The sequence below is a fragment of the Phyllostomus discolor genome, chromosome 6 (genome assembly GCF_004126475.2).
Source record: "Phyllostomus discolor isolate MPI-MPIP mPhyDis1 chromosome 6, mPhyDis1.pri.v3, whole genome shotgun sequence".
Classification (NCBI taxonomy): domain Eukaryota; kingdom Metazoa; phylum Chordata; class Mammalia; order Chiroptera; family Phyllostomidae; genus Phyllostomus; species Phyllostomus discolor.
The window spans coordinates 69,238,872-69,264,071 of NC_040908.2; the positions used below are offsets into that span (position 1 = coordinate 69,238,872).

At 48.1% G+C, this 25,200-nt stretch overlaps 2 protein-coding genes across 8 annotated transcripts in view; one reads left to right on the forward strand and one right to left on the reverse strand.

Annotated features, from left to right (window-relative positions):
- Positions 1-25,200, reverse strand: part of LOC114498404 (metal transporter CNNM4) — a 75,516-nt gene that overhangs the window by 1,526 nt on the left and 48,790 nt on the right. For 2 of the 7 annotated variants that reach the window (XM_036030090.1, XM_028514275.2), the window contains exons 2-8: positions 24,438-24,581; positions 23,228-23,377; positions 22,653-22,822; positions 22,381-22,477; positions 21,848-21,981; positions 21,296-21,434; positions 14,926-17,359 (exon numbers count right to left, since the gene is read on the reverse strand). In XM_036030090.1, coding sequence (XP_035885983.1) covers positions 17,295-17,359; positions 21,296-21,434; positions 21,848-21,981; positions 22,381-22,477; positions 22,653-22,822; positions 23,228-23,377; positions 24,438-24,581 — 899 coding nt within the window. In that variant the 3' untranslated portion in view covers positions 14,926-17,294. Of the gene's footprint in view, positions 1-14,925; positions 17,363-17,832; positions 17,931-21,295; positions 21,435-21,847; positions 21,982-22,380; positions 22,478-22,652; positions 22,823-23,227; positions 23,378-24,437; positions 24,582-25,200 lie in introns of those variants that run through there. The other 5 variants (XM_036030089.1, XM_036030092.1, XM_036030091.1 and 2 more) reach the window with 4 other exon arrangements.
- On the forward strand, positions 766-6,978 carry ANKRD23 (ankyrin repeat domain 23). Its single transcript, XM_028516649.2, has 9 exons — positions 766-1,221; positions 2,425-2,571; positions 2,710-2,838; positions 3,504-3,629; positions 4,313-4,411; positions 4,495-4,593; positions 4,707-4,805; positions 5,173-5,271; positions 5,365-6,978. Exons 1-9 carry the CDS (start codon positions 1,195-1,197, stop codon positions 5,458-5,460), a joined length of 921 nt encoding a protein of 306 aa, XP_028372450.1. The 5' UTR covers positions 766-1,194; the 3' UTR covers positions 5,461-6,978.

The following is a 25,200-nucleotide window of genomic DNA, read 5'->3' on the forward strand; positions in this document are numbered from 1 at the left end:
CTTGTCTGTTCCCTTCACTTGGGGCTAAGAAACCCTTTCCTTCTTCATAGGGAAAGGCAAGAAATCACCTTTTACAGGATACCCTGAAGCATAAATAGAGTTTCTTTTAAAAACTCTGGTCTCAGAACTGGCAAGAACTAACAAATTAGCCAGCCAGCCATGGGTGGGGCCACTGACAGCCCTTCAGGGCCTTGGGCTGTCCTTGACCCGCATTTCCCCTCCCTCTCTTTTGGTCATCTCTGCTCATGTTGCTCCCACTCTGGAGTCTTATTTACTGGCTATCAGATTTCCTTTCAAAGGTTAAGGCATAGTTCAAGGCACAGCTGGTTGAAGGGCATGCTGGCACTCTAGGGACGCTTAGGAAGTTTGACTTTGGGGCTTGTGACAGGTTGCTTTGTGACTGGATTAATGGTTGACATTGTGTATTTGAGCCCGGAGCAGATGTCAGTTTCTCGTTCCCCATGGAAAGGCATAGCCCATGCCAGGAGAGCATCGTAGGAACCTGAATGCAGGGCCTAGATGGATCTTTGAGGGCCAAGGTGCCAATGACAGGCTGGACTTGGCCCCTGATGGTGTAATTAAAAATGCTGGCCCTCAGAATGGTGAGGGAGAAGTGGGGGCAGCCTTGACAATGGCTGGGAGCTGGAAAATCCCTTGAAGCCTGGTCTCTCCCTGTCAGTGCCATGAGGGTTCCTGAAGCAGAAGGCAGCCTCCGGGGCCCATCCTTCCCCAGTCCTCTAGGGTTCTGGCTGCTTTCACTAGGACACTTGGGCTGGGCCTTTCAGGGTCTCTGGTGGCCAGACCCACAGCAATGTGGAGGCTCACATCTGACTTCTTCTTAAGTAGTATCTGAACTTAGGAAAGTAGGAACCATCTCCCCCTGAATCTGGGCTAGGGGCCCAGGCACCCCAGAATACGTGTCTATGGTAGAATTACTCAGGAGCAGGTGTGGGGGATGGCGCAGGCGTGGTATAGGTCCGAGGATACACCGATTCAGTTCAGAACAGCCACTCCTCCTGCCTGTGTGGCTGTGGGCCACGCTGGTATTTTGGTGGGAATTACAGAGCCACAGAGTCATCTGGCCCAGGTGCAAGCCTCCCTGCCCTGCCTGCCGCCAGGAGACAGCTCATCTATAAAAGGGCTCACAGCTCAACTCTTTTCACTGGGGGTTGGAGAGCAGGAAGGGGGGGGACCATGGACGTCGTCAGTGTCCAGCAGTTGGTAAGGATGTGGGAAGAGGGGCAGAAGGTTAGGCCGTCATCTGGGACCCCCAGACTGACTCAGCAAAACGAGGAGGGAAGGCAGCTGCTTCTGTGGTCTGAGGATCAGGTTTTTGGAGCAGAAACTTCTCATTTGTCTGCTGGTTCTCACGGAGGTGGCGAGGGTGGGCTTAGGGAGCAACAGAGGGAAACTGATGGTACAAAATGTTGGGTGACGGTGACATGAAAATTCTGGAATTTAGTAAGCTCTGCCCTGGGCTGTGATGGCTAAAGGAGCAGGAAAGGACAGGCTCCCTTGGAAAATGTGACTGTAGTTGGGCCTTGGTTTAGCTCAACTGTCAGGATTGCAATTGCTCTGGAAATGGCCTGAGAGTCTGGATGCCTTGGTAGGGGAGGGAGGACAGCGCTCCAGTTCCCTGGACATTGAGAGACAAAGGAACACTGGTGACAATTGGGGTTGTGTTTTGGTGAGGTGGGACATAGGAGGCCCAGGATGTCACAGGAGCCAGTGGGCCCCAGCCTGGTACAGCCTCTGCAGGAGTGGCTGCAGGGCCCAAGGAGTGTTGGCTTGCCAGGCTTTGCTTTGAAAGAAAGACCCAGGCCCTGACATCTTGTCATTCCAACCTTTTTCTCCCCTCAGCATGTTCCTTCTTTGGTGCTCCCAGCTGCAAATACCCTGGGGGGCGGGGGGGGCGGTCCTGGAAGGACAGGCCGGGCATAGCATCAGGCAATGGGCTCGGCCCCAGCACAGCAATGTGAGCTAAGTGCTAGTTTGACACCATTTTGCTGATGAAGAGGCAGCTCTGTGAAGAGCCAATATTTGAACCCGGAAACTCAGACTTTTACCCAGGCAGCATCTCTTCTGTCCCTCCAAGACTGGGGTCAGGTGGCAGTGTGGCGTGATCTGGTAGGAATGTAAGGGCAGCAACCCCTAAGGGAAGCTGAGGTGTCATGTGCCCAGGAGTAAAAATAGGTGTGGGGTCACCACCCCCAACCCTACGCCCTTGCTGACAGGACAGGGTGGGTGGTTGCTGGTGAGAGCCAGAAGCAACCCTAGCTCCGGCTCCGGGAGCTTTGAGAAGGGCCAGGCCAGCCCTCAGACCAGGACACTGGCCTGTTGGTCAGCTTGTCAGGACCCCCACTGCATAGCTAGGTTCTCCAACGACTTGTAATTTTCTTCTTTATCCTTACCCTGTTCCCACAGGTAAGTGGAGAAAGAGAAGAAAGGAAGGTGTTGGGACATGGACATGAAGTTCCTGATCCTGGAGTGTGGCCGGGCAACTGGAGGCTGGGACCCCGTGAGGTCGTGGCCCAGGAGAAGCAGAAACTGGGAGAAGAGAAGAGGAGGAGAGTGAGTGATGCAGGGCGGCAGCCAGAGCAGCTGGTGGTTCTGCTCTGGGCAGGAAAGATGGGGCTTAGAGTAAGCCTGCCCCTAAGACCCCAGCACCTGTGGCTAATGGCTAGCCTGGTCTTTTGTCTTTTGCCCCAGCTGGAGAGATTTACGAGTTCCAGACTTAAACTGGAGAATCTGGCTGACTTGGAAAACTTGGTTCAAAGACGAAGAGAAAATCGACTGAAACGTAGATTCCCCCCCAGGGCACCTAAGTCCGTGGTTAAGGTGGGTGAGATGCTGGGTAGTGGGGGGGGCTTGGGCCACACCTGCACAGCAGCAACTGATGAGCTGGACAGTCCATTCTGGAGCCCCCCACCCTGTGTTCAGTTGCTGGGGCTACTGGGGCTTAAACAATTCTGGAGGCTGCAAGTCCGCAGTCTTGTTGTCAGCAAGATGGGCTCCTTTTGGAGCTGTGAGGGAGTCTGTCCAGGCCTGTCCAAGTTCCTGTGGGCTGGTGGCAAAGCTTGGTGTTCCCTTGCTTGTGGACACATCACCCCAGTCTCTGTCCCATGCTCACACGGCACTCTCCCTGGGTGCATGTCTCTGATTCCAAATATCCTTTTGTAAGGACACCATTACACTGGATTAGGGCCCACTCTGCTCCAGTATAACATCTTAACTACAGCTGCAATGACACTGTTTCCAATTAAGGTCACATTCTGAAGGTCTGGAGGCCAGGACTTCAACATATGAACTTGGGGGACACAAGTGAACCCCTAACTCCCCTCACCCAAACAGCTATTTAGCCAGAATCTCATGGTTTTTAAAAAACCTATTATTTGTACAAGCTGACAGTGTCTCTGTGGGGACCACCTGGTGTGACTTAGTGAAGTGGTAATGTCCCTGAGGCCTACCATTTGTGGATTTGCTCTTGTCCTTAACTTTTCCAGCCCCAGGCCCAGGTCCAGCTGGAGCCCGTGGACTTAGAAATGTTCCTGAAGGCAGCTGCTGAGAACCAGGAAGCCCTGATTGACAAGTACCTGACAGATGGAGGGGACCCTGATGCCCATGACAAGGTAGCGAGGGTGGAGCAAATCAGAGAGCAGCTCAGCAGCTGCAGGGGTCTTTGGGGTGCTTTCCTGTGTTACGGGACACAAACCCCTGGTGCCTGCTGAGCCAGAGGAAGGGGCCCTTTGCGAGATTCGGGAGCAGGCAGCTCTGTTCAGGGTGCCAGTTCTGGGAACAGGATTAGGGGTGGGACCTCTAGTGGTGGCCATGTTCCACCTACTTACCGTATTTTGCCGTGTATAATGCGCCCTTTTTTGCCCAACATTTGGAGGGAAAAATAACCTGAAATACCTTGTATGTTTTTGTTTTGTAATTATTTGTTATATAAAATTTCTTATACCATAACATGTTAAAAAATAAATGCTAAAATTCCTTTATAATACCAAAAACAAATATCTCAAAGTAATTAAAAACTTAGCCCTGGCTGATGTGGCTCAGTGGACTGAGCACTGGCCTGAGAACCAGGGGGTCACTGGTTCGCTTCAGAACACACATGCCTGTGTTGTGGGCTCCGTCCTCAGTGGGGGCGCTCCAGGGGCAACCATGCACTGATGTTTCTCTCCCTCTCTCTAAAAAGAAAAGCTTAAAAAAATAAAATAAAATGGTTTCCTGAAAGTGAAGGCCAAAAATGTGGGTGCACATTATACACTGCAAAACATGCTAACCCCTGCCCCCCATCTCCACCCTCCAGCTCCACCGCACAGCCCTGCACTGGGCTTGCCTGAAGGGTCACAGCCAGCTGGTGAACAAGCTGTTGGAGGCAGGGGCCACTGTGGACACTCGCGACTTGGTGAGCAGCAGGGAAGGCCCATTCTCCAAGTAGAGGCGCTACCTGGCATACAGTGTCACAGGGTTTGTGCTTTTGTTTTGCAGCTGGACAGGACGCCTGTGTTCTGGGCCTGCCGAGGAGGACACCTGGACATCCTCAAACAGCTGCTTAACCACGGAGCCCAGGTCAATGCCCGGGACAAGGTGAGGGCACATCCCAGTGGGGCGGCCTGTCAGGAGCAGGTGCGCAGTCACAGGACAGTGTTGTTCCTGGAGGAAATACAGCCCTTTGGACACTTTCTCACTCACACCCTTAGATCTGGAGCACCCCCCTGCACGTGGCTGTGCGCACAGGGCACTGTGAGTGCCTGGAGCACCTCATCGCATGTGGAGCCCACATTGATGCACAGGACAAGGTGGGCACTTATTTGAGGCACCTCCAGTGGGGGGGACAGTGACTGAGGGCACCTGAGCTCAGGGACAGCACCTGCCAACCCAACCCTTCCCATGGCTGGGGAGGTTAAGAGGATGACATCCCTTCAACAGGAGAGAGCCTAAGCAGGGGCTGCCTTAGCTCACCAGGAAGTCAGAGAAATGGGGCCTTGGGGCAAGGGCAGAGGTCAGCCTGGGATGAGCTGCTGCTCCCACTGCTCCCCTGGTTGCACATACTATGGGGACCCTTAGAGTTTAGGAGATGCATACCTGTGAGGGAAGAAGAGGGAGCTGGGACAAGCGTGGGCATGCTCCCAGGAGGCAGAGCACCAACATTTCCTTTCTTGGCAGGAAGGGGACACAGCTCTACACGAGGCCGTGCGGCACGGCCACTACAGAGCCATGAAGGTACTGCTGCTCTATGGAGCCCAGCTGGGCATGCAGAACCAGGTGAGTCCCAGCAGGCCCCAGACCTGGCCGTGCACCTAGGAGGGTGGCTGGGCAGAGCACCCAAAAGGACTGACCCACCAACCTTGTCCTCAGGCTTCAGTGACCCCAGTGCAGCTGGCCCGAGACTGGCAACGAGGCATCCGCGAGGCTCTGCAGGCCCACGTGGGGCATCCCCGCACACGATGCTGATGACAGCAGACCCGTAGGGCCCCTCACAGCCACCATTCCATCCCTTTCTCCTCCTATCCTCACACCTGTCTGTGGTTTTGACTTCAGTCCTGATTCCTCAGGCCTCCAGGGCAGGTGGATGAAACAGCCTCCCTGGCTTCGAGTTTCAGGGATGAGCTGCTCCCTGCCGGGGCACAAACTAGGAAGAACTGGAGTAGAACTCTGGGTGAGCAGGAAGAAAGCAAGGTGGGTCCAGACAAGGAACAGCAGAGAGGATGGAGCAAAAGCCAAGGTGTCCTACACCTCAGGGTCCCCAAGGTTGGTGCTCGTCTTCCCCAGTGTCCAGTGAGCCTCCACCTAGGGGACTGCTTATGCCCCAACCTCCACCAGGGTGTTTCCTGCCAGGTGGTGACTCAGCATGGCTAGCAGCTGCCCTCCAGGCCAGAGACGGCAGGCATTTCTGTAACTGGCCAGTGCCATTGGGCAGAGGTTTCTCAGTGACTCCACTGCTGTCAGCAGAAACCCTGATGGTGTTGGGAATGGCTCTAGACCCATTTGGTCTTAGGGACTCTGGTGTTGGGTCTGGAGGGGTTGCCCAGCAGGTCTGGGGCCTCACAGTATAAGTCCAGTACCAACCTGGTTTCCACAGAAACCCTAAGACTGAGAACTAGAGCCATACTTTATAGAGAATCCCCTGCCCACTGTCTGAAGGTTTCGGTCAGGCCTGCCCACCGTTCTCTACTTGGCCAGCCAGGAGCTCTCCTGGTAAAGTGAAGTGACTGGGGTGCTGGGGTTGCCTGCGGCTCACTCAGTTTTTGGGGCAGTGGCCCACAACCCTACTTTACCCCAGGCACTAACTCCACCCTGGTACTGGTGCTTGAGCTCCTGCCTGTACCCTGGGGCTGTTGCCTTCTGCAGCTGCCTAGGCAGGACAGAGGGGCTGAGCTCCACTGTGAAGGGGGGCAGAGGAACTCACCTGCTCCTGTCCCCCCGCTGCTAACTGGAGGGCACATTTATAACCCCACATGGAACATGCTCTCCTAGAGGCTCCTCCTCTTTCACTGTCCTTCATACTTCAAGTTGTGCTGGTGCAGACGTGCTCCTGGCAGGGATGGGTCCTTAAATGCCAGAGAGTGAACCTTATAGAACTCAGCCCTGAGAGCTATAGGCCGAGGGACAGGCTGCAGAATGAAGATTTAGCCTACCTCACATACGTAAGCACTGGGACAGACATCCATTCGACAGCAGTTATTTTTGCCTAACATTGGGGGCCTTCTCAGGCCAAGAATAAGCCTATTCTTACTGTGTGAAAAAGCTGACGACAGCCCCCACATCTTCCCTTCCCACGGGCAGCTGCTGCCCTGTGTGGACAGAGTCACCATGCACCCAGATGCTGAGGTCGTGGGAGAAATGGGTACTCTGGCCCATGGAGAAGACAACTCCCCACCTAGAAAATGGGGATACTTAAGTGACAGACAAAAATACCTTTTTATACGCATCAGTACTTTGTGTTCATTAAAACTGGTTGGTTATCGCTCATTCTACTTGCGTGTTCCGGGTTAGAAGGGACCAGGCCATTAGGCCCACAGCCTTGTCTTCCTCAGCAGCCAAGCGCAAGCCAGTTAACCATACCACCCGACAGCAAGAGAGTCCCCTAGTGCAGAGGGGGCAGTCAGGGTACTTGACCCTCACGCTCAAGGCATCTTTGCTCGCTGATAGGTTCAAAGAGCAGTGGTTCTCAGCCTTCGCTGCTTATTAGAGTCACAAGGGAAATTTTTTAAAGTCCTAATATCCAGACAACTGGATCTGAGTTCCTGGGTTGGAACCCAGGTGTCGGTATGGTCATACAGGTGACATCTGTCTATGTAGGAATCCTAAGGTATCTACAAAAAACCACCTGGAATATGAGAGTTTAGCAAGATCTCAGGGTAAAAAATAAACCCACAAAAACCTGTTTCTACATTATTAGCAATGACAGGTGAACACCACAATTAAGAACAGTACCATTTACAATTGCTTCTGAAACGAAAATGTTTAGGCATAAATCTAACAAAACATGTAAGGACTTGTATGTTGAAAACTACAAAACACTGGTGAATTAAATCAAACAAGATTTAAATAAATGGAGACTTACCAAACTCATGGTTTGGAAGATGCAACATAGCAAAGATATCAATTCTCCCCAAACTGATACACAGTTCCTGCCGAAATTCCAGTTAAGATTTTTTGTAGAGCTAGATAAGATTATTGTTAAACTTACAGCTTAATTTTGAGAAAGAATAAAGTGGGAAGAATGAGTCTACTGGATTTCAAAACTCACTACAGGCATCTTGGAGATATCGTAGGTTCAGCTGCAAACCACTACAATAAAGTGAGTTGTAATCTTTTTGCTGGTGGAGGGCCTTGCCTGCCATTTGCAAGCCATGCTACACCTGTGGAGTGAAGAAACGGGGAGTGCAATAAAATGGAGTGTGTCTGTGTACAGCTACAGTAATTGCGACAGTGTGGAACTGATGGAGGGAAACACCAATAGAACAGAAAGTACAATTCAGAAATGGACACAAATATACCCAAATGACTTTTCAACAAAGATACAAAAGTTAATTCAATGGAGAAAAGATAAAGGTACCGGAGCAGCTTGATACCTACAGGCTAAAAAAAGGAGTGATACCCACATCATACAGTTGCAAGTCAGACAACTATAATTCAACACACAAACACATCAGAGACCTGCACATCAAGCCCTCCGAAGGTAGCACTGCAGCAAGCACAGGCAGGACGGGGAAGGAGAGATGGGGCTGCAGTTGCAGTCTGGTGCCCACCATGGCCCCAGCTGACGCAATGGAAAGAAGGAGTCAGGCTGCACCTCTCACACAACAGCAGGCGGCAGAAGCCACATTCCAGCCTGAGGGGATAGCACTATTGCAGCTAAACCTGCAATATTCCTGTCTCAGTAGCAGGCTCCAACTGCACCTAAACTGGGCTGCAACACAGCACAGTGGTGTTGTGGCAGCAGCAGATTGGTGGCCACCATTACTAGCAAGAAGGCAAATTTGAAGACTTGTGGACCCAACCCCCACAACCCACCCATCCTGGTAGAACCTCGTATGGAGACACCTAAGATAACCCAGCATGGTTGGCAGCCTCCAGTTACAAAAAGGTGGGACTAGAAACTCACAGGCCCAGAACCCCACTGTCTGCCACATCCCACCACAGGGATGGTACTCTGAGAATGAGATGGCCCGGACACCAACCTCCTTGGAGAAATACGGGGCATTTTCTTCGACTGAGGCAACACTGCCCCAGGAAATCCCAGAGGTACCAGCAAACCAGGTAAAATGAAACAAAACTTGCACTATAGCACCATCTGCTGGAATAGAAAAGAAAGACCTTGTATATTTCAATCTGAGGAATGAGCAAAACAGTTACTAAAAAAGAAGAGTTCACTACATCAAGTGCCCAGGCAGAGAAACAATCTACCAAGCACCATGAATAACCAAGGTAACAAGGAAGCTCAGAAAGAAAAGTCTCCAGAAACCAAACTCCAAGACACAGAAGACTGATTTAAGAGAATTCAAAACTGCAGTTATGGAAAAAACTCAGGCAGTTCGATGAGCTAAGGAATAGAATCAATAAACAAAAGAACCTTACCAGACAGATTCTGGAACTGAAGAACTCAAATGAGCTGAAGAATGAATTAGAAAGCACTGGAAACAGCAGGCCAGATGGAACACACAATTAGGAGCTCAAAGAAAGAAATCTAGAAACGAATAGCTCAGGGGGAAGAATGAACTGTGAGTTTAAAGAAAAGGGAAGATCTCTATGAGAACCACCTGACTCTGAGAAAGAGAAACAAAGATAATGGGTGTGCCAGGAGACAGAAGAGAAGGGGACAGAGAGCTTATCAAATAAATAATTGATAAGAACTTACCAAACCTATGGAAAGCGCTGAACCCTTAAATTCAAGAAGCTAACAGAGCTCACATTATCTCTAATGTGAATATTCTGTCCTGGCTGCCCTGCTTTGAGGTATAAACTGTATATGGTAAAAATGTACCCACTTTCGGAGCACATTTCCGTTGGTTCTGACAAATGTATATACCTGTGTAAGTACAACCACAGTCAAAATACAGGACATCTTCCAAAATGCTCTCCCATGTCCCTTTGCAGCCACCAGCCCTGAGGCCCATGCTGGCCTTACTTCTGTCACTATAGGTTACTTTGGCCTCTTCTAGAATAACTTTCATAGCTCCTCTAGAATTTCATATAAACAGGGAAAAAAAGCAGCAGTTGCTAACGGAACACCTAATTAAGTCAACCTCTAGGACACATTATATTAAAATTGTCAAAAAACTTATTGACAAGGAATTCTCACAGTAGCCAGGGGCAAAAAGATTGTAACCTACAAAGAAAACCCTATTAGATTATCCCTGGATTTTTAGCAGAAACCTTACAAGGCAGGAGAGAGTAGAGTGAAATATTTAAAATATTTTAAGAGAGAAACTACCAACCAGCAAAGTTAACCTTCAGATATGAAGGAAAAATGAAGGCTTTTTCAGATAAACAAAAGCTAAGGAAATTTACCACCACAAGACCTGCACTGCAGGAAATGTTTAAAGAAGCTCTTCTACCTGAAACAAAAAGATAAAAGTATATTAAAATGTTTGAGTCCTGGCTAGGTAGCTCACTCAGTTGGTTAGAGCATTGTCCTGATACGTAAGGCTGTGGGTTTGATCCCTGGTCAGAGCACTTATGACAGTTAGCCAATGAACACATAAAATAAGCAGAATAACAAATTGATGTTCTTCTCCCTTCCTCTCTAAAATCAATAATTTTTTTAAAAACTTTGAAGGAGAAAAATGGACAGATCAAAGCAGGAAATTGCAACTCTGTTTTAGAATAGGGCATAAACAATAACAAAGGTAAAGGGGAAAGAGCATTTTAAAGAGAGACTTTAAGTTCTGCAATTTGGAAAGGAACACAGCATAAAAAGGGCTTCTTTGTGACAACAGAAACATAAAGGGGGGGGGTGACAACTTGCACAGGTGAATGAAGACGCAATCAGAGGAAAAAATTATTATATGTATGAAACTTTATTTTACATAAATGTAAAACAAATCTAGAGCTGAAACATGTAATATAAAAGAGAAAATTAAGGGGAAAAAATCATAGAAAACCACCAATCTAAAATAGCAGACGGAAACACCAGCAGACAGAAACAAATGATGGAGATACAGAACAACCAGAAGAGAAAAAGATAAAGTGGCATTAGTTAAGTCCTTATCTATCAATATGTAAATGTAAATGCACTAAACTCACCAATAAAAAGGCACAGACTAGCCCTGACTGCTGTGGCTCAGTGGGTTGGGCACTGTCCCACAGACAAAAAGGTCACTGGTTTAATTCTGAATTCCCAGTCAGGGGGCATGCCTGGATTGCAGACTGGGTCCCCAGTTGAGGGCACATGAAAGGCAACCAAGCAATCGATATTTCACACATCAATATTTCTCGCACATTGATATTTCTCTTCCTCTGTCTCCTCCCCTTCCCCTCCCTCTATAAACGAATGGATGGATGAATGAACGAATCTTTCTTTTAAAAAGGCTTTTAAAAAGGCACAGAGTAAAAGATGGAGTAAAAACCAAGACCCAAACTATACGCTGCCTTCAGGAGACACATCTCAGCTACAAAGACAAACACAGGTTCAAAGTAAAGGGGTGGAGATGATAATCCAAGCAAAGGCAGGAAGAGAAAAGCAGGTATTGCTGTACTTATATGAAACAAAATATATTTTTATATAAAGATTTTATTTATTTTTAGAGAGGGGAGAAGGAAAGGAGAAAGAGAGGGAAAAAAATGTCAATGTGCGGTTGCCTCTTGCACACCCCCTACTGGGGACCTGGCCTACAACCCAGGCATGTGCCCTGACTGGGAATCAAACTGGTGACCTTTTGGCTCAAAGGCTAGTACCCAATCCACTGAGTGACACCAGCCAGGGTAAAACAAAATAGATTTCAGGACAACAAAGGTAATAAGAGACCAAAGACAGACATAATGATAAAGGGGATAATTCATCAAGCATAACACTTATCAACATATATGCACCCAGCCAGGAAGCACCAAAATATATAAAGCAATGCTAAACCTAGGGGAGAACCTGACAAAAACATAATTACAGTAGGGGATCTTATCAATACTCCACTGACATAATGGATTGATCATCCAAACAGGAAGTCAGTAAAAAACATCAGCTTTAAATGACACATTAGGCCAAATGAACATAACCACTATTTATAGAACTTTCCATACCAAAATGGCAGAATATACATTCATCTCAGGTGTACTCAGAACATTCTCAAGGACAGACCATATGCTGGGGCACCAAACTAGTCTCAATAAAATTTAGGAATACTGAAATCACACCAAGCATATTTCTCAATCATAACAGTATAACACTGGAAAATAACTACAAGAAACCTGGAAAAAAACACATATATGTGGAGATTACACAACATACTACAGAACCATGACTGGGTCAAAGAAATAAAAGAGATCAAAAGATACACTGAGAGCCCTGGCCGGTGTGGCTCAGTTGGTTGGAGCATCGTCACATAAGACTGAAGGGTTGCAGGTTAGACTCCCATCAGGGCACACACCCAGGTTGCGGGTTTGATCCCTGATTGGGACATGCATGAGAAGGTGAGCAATTAATATTTCTCTCTGGCATCAGTGTTTCTCCCTCTCTCCTTTCCTCTCTAAAAAGAGAGATAAAAATGAAATAAAAAATTTAAAAAAAAAAGATTGAGACAAATGAAAATGACAACACACCAAAATTTTGGGTATGCAGCAAAGCCATACTAAAAGGGAAGTTTACAGCATTGTAGGCCTGTCTCAAGAAACAAGAAAAATCTCAAATAACCTAACATTACACCTTAAGGAACTAGAAAAAGAACAAATAAAGCCAAAAGTCAGTAGAAGAGAGGAAATAAAAATTAGAGCAAAAATAAATGAAATGGAGAACAAAGAAAAATACAGTAAAATTGATAAATATCTGGCTTGACTCACTAAGGAAAAATGAGACTCAATAAAATCAGAAATGAAAGAGCAGTTACAATGGACATGACAGAAATAAAGGATTGCACAAGAATATTATGAAAGGCTATATGCTAGCAAATTCGATAACCTATAAGAAATGGAAAAAAAGAAAAACTTCCCAAAATAAAGCCCAGGACCAGATGGCTCCATTAGGAAGTCTACCCAAACATTTAGAGAATACGTAATACCTATCCTTCTCAAATTCTTCCAAAAAAAACTGAAGAGAGAATATTTCCTAACTCATTTTATGTAGCCAACATTCCCTGATACCAAAATCAGGCAAACACACTACAAGAACACTAAAGACCACTCTCTCTGATGAGCACAGATGCAAAAATCCTAAACAAAATTCCAGCAAATCAAATACAACAAAATATTAGAAAGATCACATACATCACGATCAGGAGGGTTTATTCCTGGGACAGAGGGATGATTCAACACATGCAAACTGATTAATGCAATATACTACATTAACTAAATAAAAAGATAAAAGTCACATAATCATATTAATAGATGTTGAGAAAGCCTTTGACAAGATGCAACATCCACTGATGATTAAAACGGTCAATAAAATGGGTATTGAAGGGAAGTATCTCACATAAAAAGACCACTTTTGACAAAGCCTCACCTAATATGCTCAGTGGTAGAAAACTGACAACTTTTCTTCCAAGATGAGGGACAAGATAAGGATGCCCACTCTCACCTCACCACTGTTATTCAACTTAGTACTAGTAGCCCTAAGCAGAGCAATTAGGCAAGAAAAAGAAATACAAGGCATCCAAATTGGGAAGTAACACTGTCAGTATTTGCAGATGACATGACACCACATGTTAGAAAACCCTAAAGACGCCACTGTTAAGATTATTAGGAACAACAACAAATAATATAGTAAAGATGCAGCATACCAAGTCAATACACATGTGAGTGAGCATCTGATTTATGAGAGAGGGCAGTGCAAAGCAGAGGGAAAAGATGTGCTAGTCCAGTGTGTAGACCTAGAATGCTTGGTTACCCATTTGGGGAAAAATAAAGGAAACTGGACAGTGCACATACCTATCAATTTCTGGTGAGCCTGACATTTAAATGTGTGTTTATAGACAGGTAATGTAGAAAAATATTTTTACGACCTTAGGATAGGGAAGAATTTACTAAGACACGGGAAACAAACCATGAAAGAAAATACTTGATAAATCTGACTGCAGAAAAGTTAAGAATAACTATTTACCAAAAGACACAATAAGTAAAATGGTAAGCTAAACAAACTGAGGTAACTTTTTGCAGCACCTTTATCCTACAAATTATGAGAATCCATAATTTGTATTTATAAACAACTATTGTGAACAGGCAAAAGGGCAAAAGACATGAATAGGCATTTCCCAGAAGAGAAAACATGAACTGCCCATCAACATATAAAAAAACATTCAATCTAATTAGTAAACAGTAAAATGCAAATTAAAACAAACAAACAAACAAACAAACAAACAAACCCTGACCTGCCCTGGCTGCTGTAGCTTGGTGGGTTGAGTGTCAGCTTGTGAACCGAAAGGTCACCAGTTCCATTCCCAGTCAGGGCACATGCCTGAGCTGTTGGGCAGGTCCCCAGTTGGGGGGCATGTGAGATGCAACCACACACTGATGTTTCTCTCCCTCTCTTTCTCCCTCCCTTCCCCTCTCTCTGAAACTAAAATAAAATCTTTAACCCTGGCCTGTGTCATACCTTATGCAAAAATTAACTCAAAATGGATCAGACATAAATATAAAACAAATTTATAAAGTTTAGGAAAAAAAAAAACACATAGGAGATAATCTAGCAGGAAACAAAGGATTCTTAGCCATGATACCAAAAACAAAATCTATAAAAGAAAAAAATCAATAAATTGGACTTGATCAAAATTAAAAATGTCTGCTCTGTAAAATACCCCGTTTAGAGGATGAGAAAATAAGCTAGAGTGGGAGAAAATATTTGTAAACCAAAACCTTGATAAAAGACTAGTATTTAGAATATATATTAAGAACTCTTAAAACTCCACAGTAAAAAATTAAACAATCCAATGAGAAAGTGAACAAAAGACATGTACAGATATCTCACATAGTGAAAGCACATGAAGAGATATACATTGGCCATTATGTTAATGCAAATGAAATGACAATGAGATATCACTACATACCTACCACAATGGCTAAAATAAAATACAGTGACAGTAACAAATGCTGACGAGCATTCAAAGAACCTGGGTCACTCATACATTGCTGGTGGGGATGTAAAATTGTTCAGCCACTCTGAAAGTCAGTTTTTAAAAACGAAACACGCAATGGTCATATAATCTAGTAATTATACTACTAAATATTTACCTCAAAGAAAGAAACCAATGTTTACACAAAAACCTGTAATGAATGTTCATAGCAGCTTTATTTGGGAGAGGCAAGAACTGGAAGCCACCTAGGTGTCCTTAACTGGAACAATGAGCATACACCACAGAACACCATGCAACCACCAAAGGGATGAACTGCTGACACATGCCAACCACCTGGATGGACCCTCACGGCATGCACCCAGGAAAGCCAGTCCCAAATGGCTACACACTGTATGATCCCACTTACGTTACATTCTTGAAATAAAATTACAGAGATGACAGGCACATCACTGGTTACCAGGGATCAGGGATGGTGGCTGGGGGGTGGGGGGTGGCTCTGAAAGGGTAGTTGGAGGGACATCCTGGTGTTGATGGGACAGCTATGTCTAGACTGTAGTGGGGGTTACACAAAGCTCCACGTGAGATGATATAGAACGATGCACCCTCTCTGCCCAGTGTCTGATTCCTGGCTTGATTCTGTACTGTAACTAAGAAAGATGTAACCATTGAGGAAAACAGGGTGAAGGGTACCTCTATCTTTGCAACTTCCTATGAATCTATAATTATTTCAACAAAGAGAAAAATAAGGTAATATCTCTAAACGCAAACTGGTATCCTGGATTGGATCCTGTGACTGAAAGAGGACATTAGAAAAACTGGTAAAATCCAAATAAAGTGTCATTTAGTTCTCTTTGTACCAGTGTTAACCTCTTAGTTTTGCTAAAGGTACTGAGGTGACGTAAGATATTAACATTAGGGAAAGCTAGATGAAGGGGAAGTATGTGGAACTCTTCTATGAATCTAAAATTATTAAAAAAAAAAAAAAGATCCTGATGCTAAATCCTGGGGTGGGCCCAAGTCTCAGTGTTTTTAACTTGCCAGGTGATTCTAATGTGCAGCCAAGGGGAAGAACCACTGTTCTGGAGAAAAATGATTTTAAAGTACAATAAGCCCTCACTTAATATCAAATGGGTTCTGCAACTTTAAGCAAGCATACTACAAAATCAATTTTACCACAGGCTGATTGGTATAAGCAAGAGTTAAGTTCCTAGGGCATCTCATCCACATTAGAATGAGATATTATTCAAGGGCCTGCTGTGTCTGTTTTCCACCTGGGATTTCGCTCTTGGAGTAGATTCCGTAAGAACAACTCAGCAAGCACACTACTGTTGTTTGAGACCTTCACTCCCATTGATCCCAGATAAGGACCCAAATTCCCGAGAAATTTTCCAGAAATCTTCCTCTCACCCTACCCATTCTAAGCTTAGGTCCCTGTGATGCCCCGTTTCCACACAAAGAACTGTGGACGGTAAACAGAGGTAAACCAGAAGAAAAAGACATGCCTTCTTGTTCCCAATTCTCTAAAACCCAATAGCTAGAGACAGGAAACAGGCAACGAGCTTAAAATGTTTCAGAGATACAGAAAAACCGATTTCATGTTTTGTTTTTTAAAGAAAGATGAAGGTGACCCACCCACCTGGTCCTCCTCCAGCCCTCCCCTCCCGCGCTGCCCTCCATGCACTCACTCGCACGGTCCCCCACGGAGGGCCAGGAGGACGGTGTGATGGTGTCTAACAGTTGGTTACTTTCCCTGGATCTGACAAGGAAGGAAGTATCAGGTGCAGCAGAAGAGCCCTTCCTCTCACACTTGACCTCTTGTTAAAACACAAAGTGACAATACTGTTAATGGCCACTAAGCAGAAGAGGCAGGGGCGCAGCAGAACAGCAGGCCTTCTCAGTCCCCCAGAGGCCAGCTGGCATGCTCAGGGCTCTGTAAGGGTCAGAGAAGTCACCTCCACAGGAGGGGCAGGACTAGTGACACAGACTTGTGAAGAATCGTGCTTCCAGGTTTGGCACATAGGACAGGCTGGGGTGTGCTCTGAAATGTGGCACTGTCAGGAAAGCCACAAAGTTCGCCACAGCCAAGGCCATGGATCTGAACCCCCAGCCAAAACTGGTGCTCTTGGTTTGCTCAGATAGTGCTGCCAGCAGCAGAAGACTGGCAGATTAGGAGCAAAGTGAGTACAGGTCACGGCCACACAAAGGCAGTAATTGTGTACTCACATCCTGGGTTGGCCCAAAGGGTACAGATACACTGTACTGTCACCGGGGAAGGCTGGGCCCGGAAAACAGAAATGATGGTGTTCCTTTGACTCCCTTCAGAAGCAGGCCTGGGGGGCTGTGCCTAGCTGACCCCCCTTTCCTAAAGGAGGCAGGACCTCCTGAATGCTCCTGGCACTGACGCCTGGTTCTGAGAACAGCTCAGGACCCACATCTGTAAGGGCCATCTAAAACGTGGCCGGGAGGGGATGAGGACAGGCTGGTAGGAAGCTGCTCCACAGCTGTACTCTCTCCATTCCCCACGTGCTTGTCTATTCCCCAGACCTGGGGCTGCCTGGCAAGCAGTTAAACTCCTGGGTTCCGCCCAGGGCTCTCCTCTGCTGGGAGGCTGGGTCTGCCGTGGTTGGACCCTACAGGAGAGAAGGAAAGGAGAATATCACAGTCAGTAAAGGGTGACAACCCTCTTTAGGACACTAAGTGTCAGGTCAGGCAGAGGTGCCACAGCATATATCGCAGCAGACTTGGGAGTGATTGGTTAGGAAAATGGCCAGCCTGACTCCACCTCAGAGTCACCACTGCAAGGGCAGATGTCATCACTGAGAGGCAGCAAAGCAGGGGCTGGGGTTCTGCACACTGGATGCCAAGGCCATAATGCTGGGCAAGGGCAGCCTGCCCTGGAAAGGAGCTTTAGGTTTCATGGACGGGAAGGTTTTCCATGAGTCCTATCTTCTAGAAAGATGAAATGAAAAGTAGCAAGAAGGGACAGGAAGGACCCAGGCCCATCCTCAGAGAAATGCCTCCCAGACCAGGGAAGCAGTTTCTGTGCTCCTCCTAGCAGCTAAACGGCTGGGAAAGGAAAGCAAAGCAAAAGAAAGATATTTACCTTAGGTGTTTTCTTAAAACAAAAAATGCTCACTAGTCCAGTCAATTATCAAATGCAGTTTCCAAATGTGCCAAAGAAGGAAACATCTACTGGGCAGGCTGGAGAGAGCAGAGAGAAAGAGAGAAGAGGAGGCAGGCTATTGAGGCGACCCCCCAGAGCCTCTGCCCGCGGCCCCGAGCAGACTGGCACTTGCTGGGCAGGAGAGCCGAGGCAGAGGCGCGCAGACACTGTTTCCGGCTGCTCAGAGCAAGAGGGTCAGGGCAGAGAGAGTCTTCAGTGGACTTTCCCTGGGAAATCCAGTTCTGTGAAAGCTCAATGTGGAGGTGTTACTTCAAATTTGAAATGGCAGGTCAGACACTAGAAAACTGTTTCTGTAAAGGACTAATATTTTTAGGTTTTGCAAGTCATATGGTCTCTACGACAACAATTTGACTCCATTGTAGCTCAAAGGCAGCCACATACAATCTGTGAAAAAAGAGCTGGATCTAATAAAACTTCATTTACAAGACCAAACAGCATGCCAGATTCAACCCTTTGTACTCTTTGCCAATCCTGGTATAAGCAGTCAAAAATCACCATGCTTTCTAAGCATGTAAATAAAGGCACCTCTCTGCATGGGAACCCAGTGGCAAAGTCACCCAGTGGCAGCTCTGACCCATCCTATTGAAGCAGTGCACCGTGAAATCTTCATGCGTGTATCAACAGGAAACCCTCCAGGGTAACAGAGAAACTGCAGCGAGATGCCAGAGGTCCAAGGCCAGGGGCAGAAAGACGAGGGGCAAGTCTCATGGGGTAAAAGTCAAGCCACATGCAGGAGGAAAAAACCCACAATATGACTATAGAAGGAGACAATAACCCATTACAAAGAAGAAATGACCCACAGAGACACTACACATTACTCTCTTACACAACTGCTTAATGAACAGCTGAAGCCAAAAAAGGATTTTAAAAACCTCTGAGGAGGCCCTGGCTGGTTAGCTAAGTTAGTTAGGGCGTTATTTCAACATGCCAAGGTTGTGGGTTCTATCCTTGGTCAGGGCACACACAAGAATCAACCAGTGAATGTGTAAATAAGTGGAACAACAAATCAACAAATCAATGTTTCCCCCATTTCTCTCTCTCTCTCTAATGAATAAAAAACAAACAAAAACCTCTGAGGCCCTGGCCAGTGTGGCTCAGTTGGTTAGAGCATCATCCCACTACCAAAAGGTTACAGGTTTGAGCCCTGGCTGGCGTAGCTCAGTGGATTAAGCACGGGCTGCGAACCAAAGTGTCGCAGGTTCCACTCCCAGTCAGGGTACACGCCTGGGTTGCAGGCCATGACCCCCAGCAACCGCACATTGGTGTTTCTCTCTCTCTTTATCTCCCTCCATTCCCTCTCTAAAAATAAATAAATAAAATCTTTACCCCCCCCCCCCCCAAAAAAAGGTTGCACGTTCAATTCCCTGTCAAGGTACATGCCTAGACTGCTAGTTTAATCCTCCGTCCAGGTGAGTACGATCCCTAAAATGATTGATGTTTTTCTCTCTCTCTCTTCCTCTCTTTCTAAAAGCAATTAAAAAGTATCCTCAGGTGAGGGGAAGGAAGGAAGGAAGGGAAAGGAAGGGAAGGGAAGGGAGGGGGGGGGGGGGGGGGGGGGGGAGGGAAGGGAAGGGAAGGGGAGAAGAAAAAAGAAAAGAAAAAAGAAAAGAAAAAGAGAGAGAGAGAAAAAAGAAAGAGAGAGAGAAAAGAAAGAAAAGTCTCTGGGTATCTGGTAAAGGATAAAACGAAGAGAAAACCATCACTCTCAGGCTCACCATGAATGTGACACACGCAGTCTGGGCAGCAGACAGAGCCAGGAACAGCTCCCATGCAGGAAAACCAAAACCAAAAGGCTTGCAAAAGAATGTCTTGGCTTTTGAGACACAAGTCTAGTGCAACAGGGAAAACCTCTATGCAAGGGGATGTCATAAAATCAAAGGACATCGCAGCAATACACACAGGAGTGCCTCCAGTCCCACAGGACTGCATGGATGTTCACTCGGGAGGGGTCCTGGGCCAGCCTACCTGTCGGGCTGAGGCGCACACACCACCTGAGACCCTTTTCCCAGCACTCAGGGACGGGGCACTGGGCTGAGCCACCAAAGGGGCCCAACATGGGGTCTGATGTCCCTTGCACCTGTACATTGCTTCTCAAAAAGTACCTTTCTGCTACAAGAACACACCTCTGTTCTCATGCATGGGTCTGAGTAAGCAGAGCTCTTCCACCACAGCCTAGAGACCAAGGGCATGCACAGGCTCCAGGCCAGAGTGCCTGAGTCTGTCTCTGCCTCTAATTCTTCATCTGGAAAATGGGCACAACAACTACCCCCTCTCAAACTTCAGGGAAGTGCTCTCACATGAGTGAGGATAAAGAAAGCGCTGAGCAGTGCCCAGCACACTAAGTGTTCACTAAGAGCCCCGTGTCCCCACGGCAGGGGTCAGGCCCTGAGGCCTGCATTCCCTTACACAGCCTCTCCAAAGCCCCACATACTTCTCCAGGAATGCCAACCACTGTAGTATCTCTTGCCCTAACCTATGAGCTCAATCACAATAAAAGAACCTGATCAACAAGGACAAGAAAGTTCCCAGGTACTGACCACTCCTCCCCAAAGCCCACCCTTCACAGGCTGCTCTGCACCCTCCCTCCTTAGATGTGCAGGATGGGGCTGCCATCTCATCACAGAGTCAAGCTTTAGAACACCCTCCTCCTGCACACAGTGGGACCAGGAGAAGTCAGAGCCTGCTTTAAACACGAGTGTGATTTAACCACAGGCCTCAGGTGCCCTTTCTAGCTGGGAAGGTGCCCACCAGTCATCCGCCTTCTAAGCTAGACCCACTGGTGACCCAAATCTTCATTTTCCAGGTGACCTAACCCTAATTCTAAATGGCCAACAGAGATTCTGAACTTGATCTTATTCCCACTTAACAAGTGTTCTTTAACTCAGTCAATCATCCTAACAGGGCCTCAAGAGAAAATGTTGACTTCATATACTCAAGTGCCTATTGGTCTATTATTATAGCTCAGTGTCATCTGAGCTATAAAAAACAGCAAGAAGCCCTGACTGGTGTGGCTCAATTGGTCAGGTGTCATCCCTTGAAGCGAAAGGTCGCCAGTTTGATTCCCAGTCAGGGCACATGCCTGGGTTGCAGGTTCGGTCCCTGGTTGGGGAGCACATGAGAGGCAACCGATGAATGTTTCTCCCTTCTCTTTCTCCCTCCCTTCCCCTCTTTCTAAGTAAAAATAAAAATAAAAATAAAAATAAAAATAAAATAAACAGCAAGAAAAAAAGAAGCTGGGGACAAAAAAGGAGGAAGACAAAAGAATGCAGGGTGGAGTGAGTGTAGAGAGAGCAAGTCTGTGTGCGCCAGCAGCACGGACCGGGAAGGGCACGGCACGCGCCTTCTTCGTTGACACAAGTGGAACGTGGCCGTGCAGGCTCACCTGCTGCTGAGGCTGTCCTGTCACTGAGGAGCCTGGTCTGGCTGCCTGAAATGACCTGGAGGTCCAAGTTCTCAGGGGACGGAGGCAGGTTCTGGGCCCGGGTAGCCAGGAGCGCATTGAGGTACTGTAGTCGTGTGACCTGGAGGACAGAGTGCATTACTGGGCAGGTGAGGCATGTGGTCATACCCCCCATGCCCACCTCTTGCCCACAAGCACCTGAACCAGGTGGGAGAGTCACACTGGGCAGGATGAGGAGAAAGAACCATAGCCTAGCTAAGGGCAGAAGAGAGCATTCAAGCAAAGTGCCTTTAAGATCTCATCTAGAAACTGGGTGTGTAGGCCCAGAGATGGGACCAAATCAGCAGTGGTCAGACGGGGCCCCTGGGGAGCCAAGGCCATCATTATGCAGAGCAAGTTCAAGGTTTGCTCTGGGACATCTCAGACTGACTCCACTGGAATTTACCCTCAATCCACATAAACTGGTAACTAGGTGATCTAGCCCCTTGGGGACACAAAGCTGGTTAGAAGCCAGCACCAATGAGCAGCCCAAACCTTGATGAACTGCAGGTCAGAGAGGGCCCTCACGGTGTAGTCAGGACAATACGTGGACAAGTGGGTGCCGTCAGCTGGCTCAGGCTGCAGGTCATGGCGAAGGGACTGAAGCGAGGACACTGGGGACTGGTGAACTAGTGAAAGGAACAATCAGTGATGGGGAAGCCATGCTGGGAGCCGGGCAGGCCCCACTCTGGTTGGGACAACTGCACAGCCTCTAAGATCCACCCCATAATCACACCAGGGAGGGACTGCGACCAGAACTTTGGAGAATTGGCAAACATACTTCCTCCAGGAAAAAGTTTTACAGGGATGGGGGTGAGCAGCAAAGACAAGCCCTGAAAACATGCTGCCCCTTCCTGCTCCATGATGCTTAGAGTAGGAAATCCAGCAGGTCCTGAAGTAGACCACCTTGAAGGGGGCTCAAGCTCTGGAGGAAGAAAGGGCAGAACCCTGGCCCCGGGGCCCCAGCTCGAGTAGGGGAAGAGCCCAATGGCCAGCCCAACCTTCACTCAGGAGGGGCTGCAGCTTACCCGAGGATGGCACGGTCAGGGCAGACACGCCGTAATAGGTGAAGGCCCCATTCTCGAACTTCAGGCCCTCCTTCCCAATCTCCACCTCAACCCTGCCCTGGGAGGTGGAGGGAGAGACACAGAGGCATACACACTACCGTTCCTGCCGGAAGGATGCACAAGCAAAAAGCACCCACTCTGATTATGCAGGGATGCACCTAGATGTGCCTCCTTCTCTCAGACCCTTCCCTGCTTTCCGGTCAGGTGGGGGCCTGGCCCAGGCTCCTGGTTACCTGCAGAATGAGGATGAAGTAATCCACAGGCTGGCTGCGCTGGTACAGGTAATGATGTGCAGCCAGGCGGTTGCTCTCGTCAAACCTCACCTCCTGGTTGACGATGGGGTGCCTCAGCAGGTGCAGCAGGACCTTCTCGGAGATTCGTAATGGGCTAAACACATCCACCTCTGCCCAGGGCAGAGAGAAGAGAAGTGGCCACTGGGCCCTGACTGGCCTGTGTAACCACACTGACTCCTGCTGTCCACCTGGAATGTCCTGGCTGGCCCTCGAGCCAAGTCTCCTTCCCAACACAAGGAACAGGCAGCCACATACACCATAGGCAGCACCAGCCTGGCCCTGGCTTTCAGCTGTTTGGCACAGAGGAGCTGCCCCCTCAGGCAACCTGAGCGTCCAGAAGAGTATCTCTGCTGACAGGGCAGCCAGGAGAAGCCCCGAGGTTCTCCCGGATGTTCTCCTGCTTACTGGGGATGGAGCAGTCCATGTCTGCCTTGGGGAGTGTGGGGGGGGGGGGTCACCTGACACACTGGATGACTAGCAAGAGAGTGGGGATAAGGCATACCCTTCACCCTCACCTCGGGAAAGGAAGCGCTGGGTGGCCAAGAGCAGCTGAGGCGAGATTTTCACTTTATGCTCATCGTCAGACACCTTGAACAAGGAAAACTCCTCTTTCCGTCTGAGAGGGGCACTGAGAGAAGCAGGCTTCTTCCTCACCATGGTGTCTTCTGGGATGGTGAGCAGAAGGGGCTTAGGCACCAGTATGTTGCCCGCACCCCCCCCCCACAAGACTGGGGGCTCCTGGGGGACAACTCAGACCCCCAGACACACATTCTTGGCTCTTGAGATTGTACCCAGATGTCACTGCCACCACACAGTAATCCTGATACCCAGGACAGAAGGCAAGTAGCCTATATTGCAGTCACACCCGAGGAAGGACCAGCAAAGATTGTACCTCTCCTTGGAATTGGGGCAAGATAATGCTGACATGACACAAAGCAGCAGCAAAGTGATAGGCACCTGTGGTCACTAGAAGACTGCTCCCCAAAAAGTAGGCACTGGAGGAACCCCGGTGCTACATGATGGCAGCTAACCCAGTGGCCCCGTGCCTGAGGCAGTCAAGAAACAAAACTAACAATGCTGCATTGTGGGATACATGCACAGGCAAAGCAATTCACTTGACAGCACACATGGGTGGGTGGCCCAGTGTCCTAAGTGCCATGAGAGGCTCCAGTCATCGAGCATGGGTTCCGTGTCAACCCTGTAGACCTAAGCCACCATCCTAAGAGGCAGATGCTTCTAAGGCACAACCATGGGCCCAGTAACTTCCTGGGGCCACCTCCTTAGCAAAGACCTCCTTTTGGGAAGGCCTCCTTCCCTTTCGGGATGACCTCCTTAGCAAAGAACGAATTCTCTGAGGAGACACTTCTGTAATGTACAAACCACATAAGAAGCAAAAGGTGTGAGGAGAGAGTCTGGGAAATGCACATTAAGGGCCGAGCCCCTCAGTAATGGAGAAAACAAGGGGAGCCCCAAGCACTGGGACTGCAGGTCCACCAAAGGATGGCCACGACTCTGCATCCATGGGTAGGAGTGAGCCCTCCTGTAAAGGAGCAAAACTGTTCCACACAGGGGGACACAAAACAAGATAACATCTCTGATCAGAGACCCACCATCCCCTGAAACTGAAACACAAGGGGAGATTGTACCCAGACTTGTTCCCCTGAAACACACATCTCAGTGAACCTGAAAGACCAGCTGAGCCACACTGCAGGAGGCAAGACTCACGGTAGTCCTCAGACTCATCCAGGATCTCGGACTTGATGATCTCCTCAATGACGTCCTCCAGGGTGACCAGGCCCAGGACCTCATAGAAGGGGTCACCTTCACCCTCGTTGTTCACCTTCTGCACGATGGCCAGGTGGGACTTCCCTGGGGGAAGGGATGTGCACGTCACAATGTGCTGGAGGCGCCTATGTTTCTCGGCCCCATCCTGCACAAGCCCACCAAAAGGACAGATGCTAATATTTGTGTTCCTATGAAGCACCAAGCACTGGGTGTGACCTTTCTAGGATTTTACTAAAGATTCTCAACATGCTCATGAGGACTCGCCTCACCTCACATTCGAGGAACCTAAACCCCAGACACTGCACTCACCTAAGCTAAAGTCAGCCAGGGTCTGTGCGGCTCCAAGCCGTGAATGTGGCTTAGGCATAGATGCATCACACAAATTAAGGACACAAGGCACTAAACCCAGAAATGCAGGCTCCCTGGGACCATCTAGGTGAGGGAGCCAACAAGGCACCCCCCACCTGACTCACTCTCCTAGGGCAGTTTTCCTAATTCTGAAGGCTGCCCTTTATTTCTAGAAGCCAAGGTCTATGAAGCTCGTCCAGGGGATAAAGATAAATGGTAATCGGCCAGTCAGAGCCCAAACTGTGTGGTAGGAGGAACAGCAGCAGGGAACTTTCCCCTTCTCCTGTCTTTCTTGGGTTACCTTCTTATTTGTCTGTCTAGTAAGGAAATGTGAGCTTCTCAGCGCTGGAGAAAC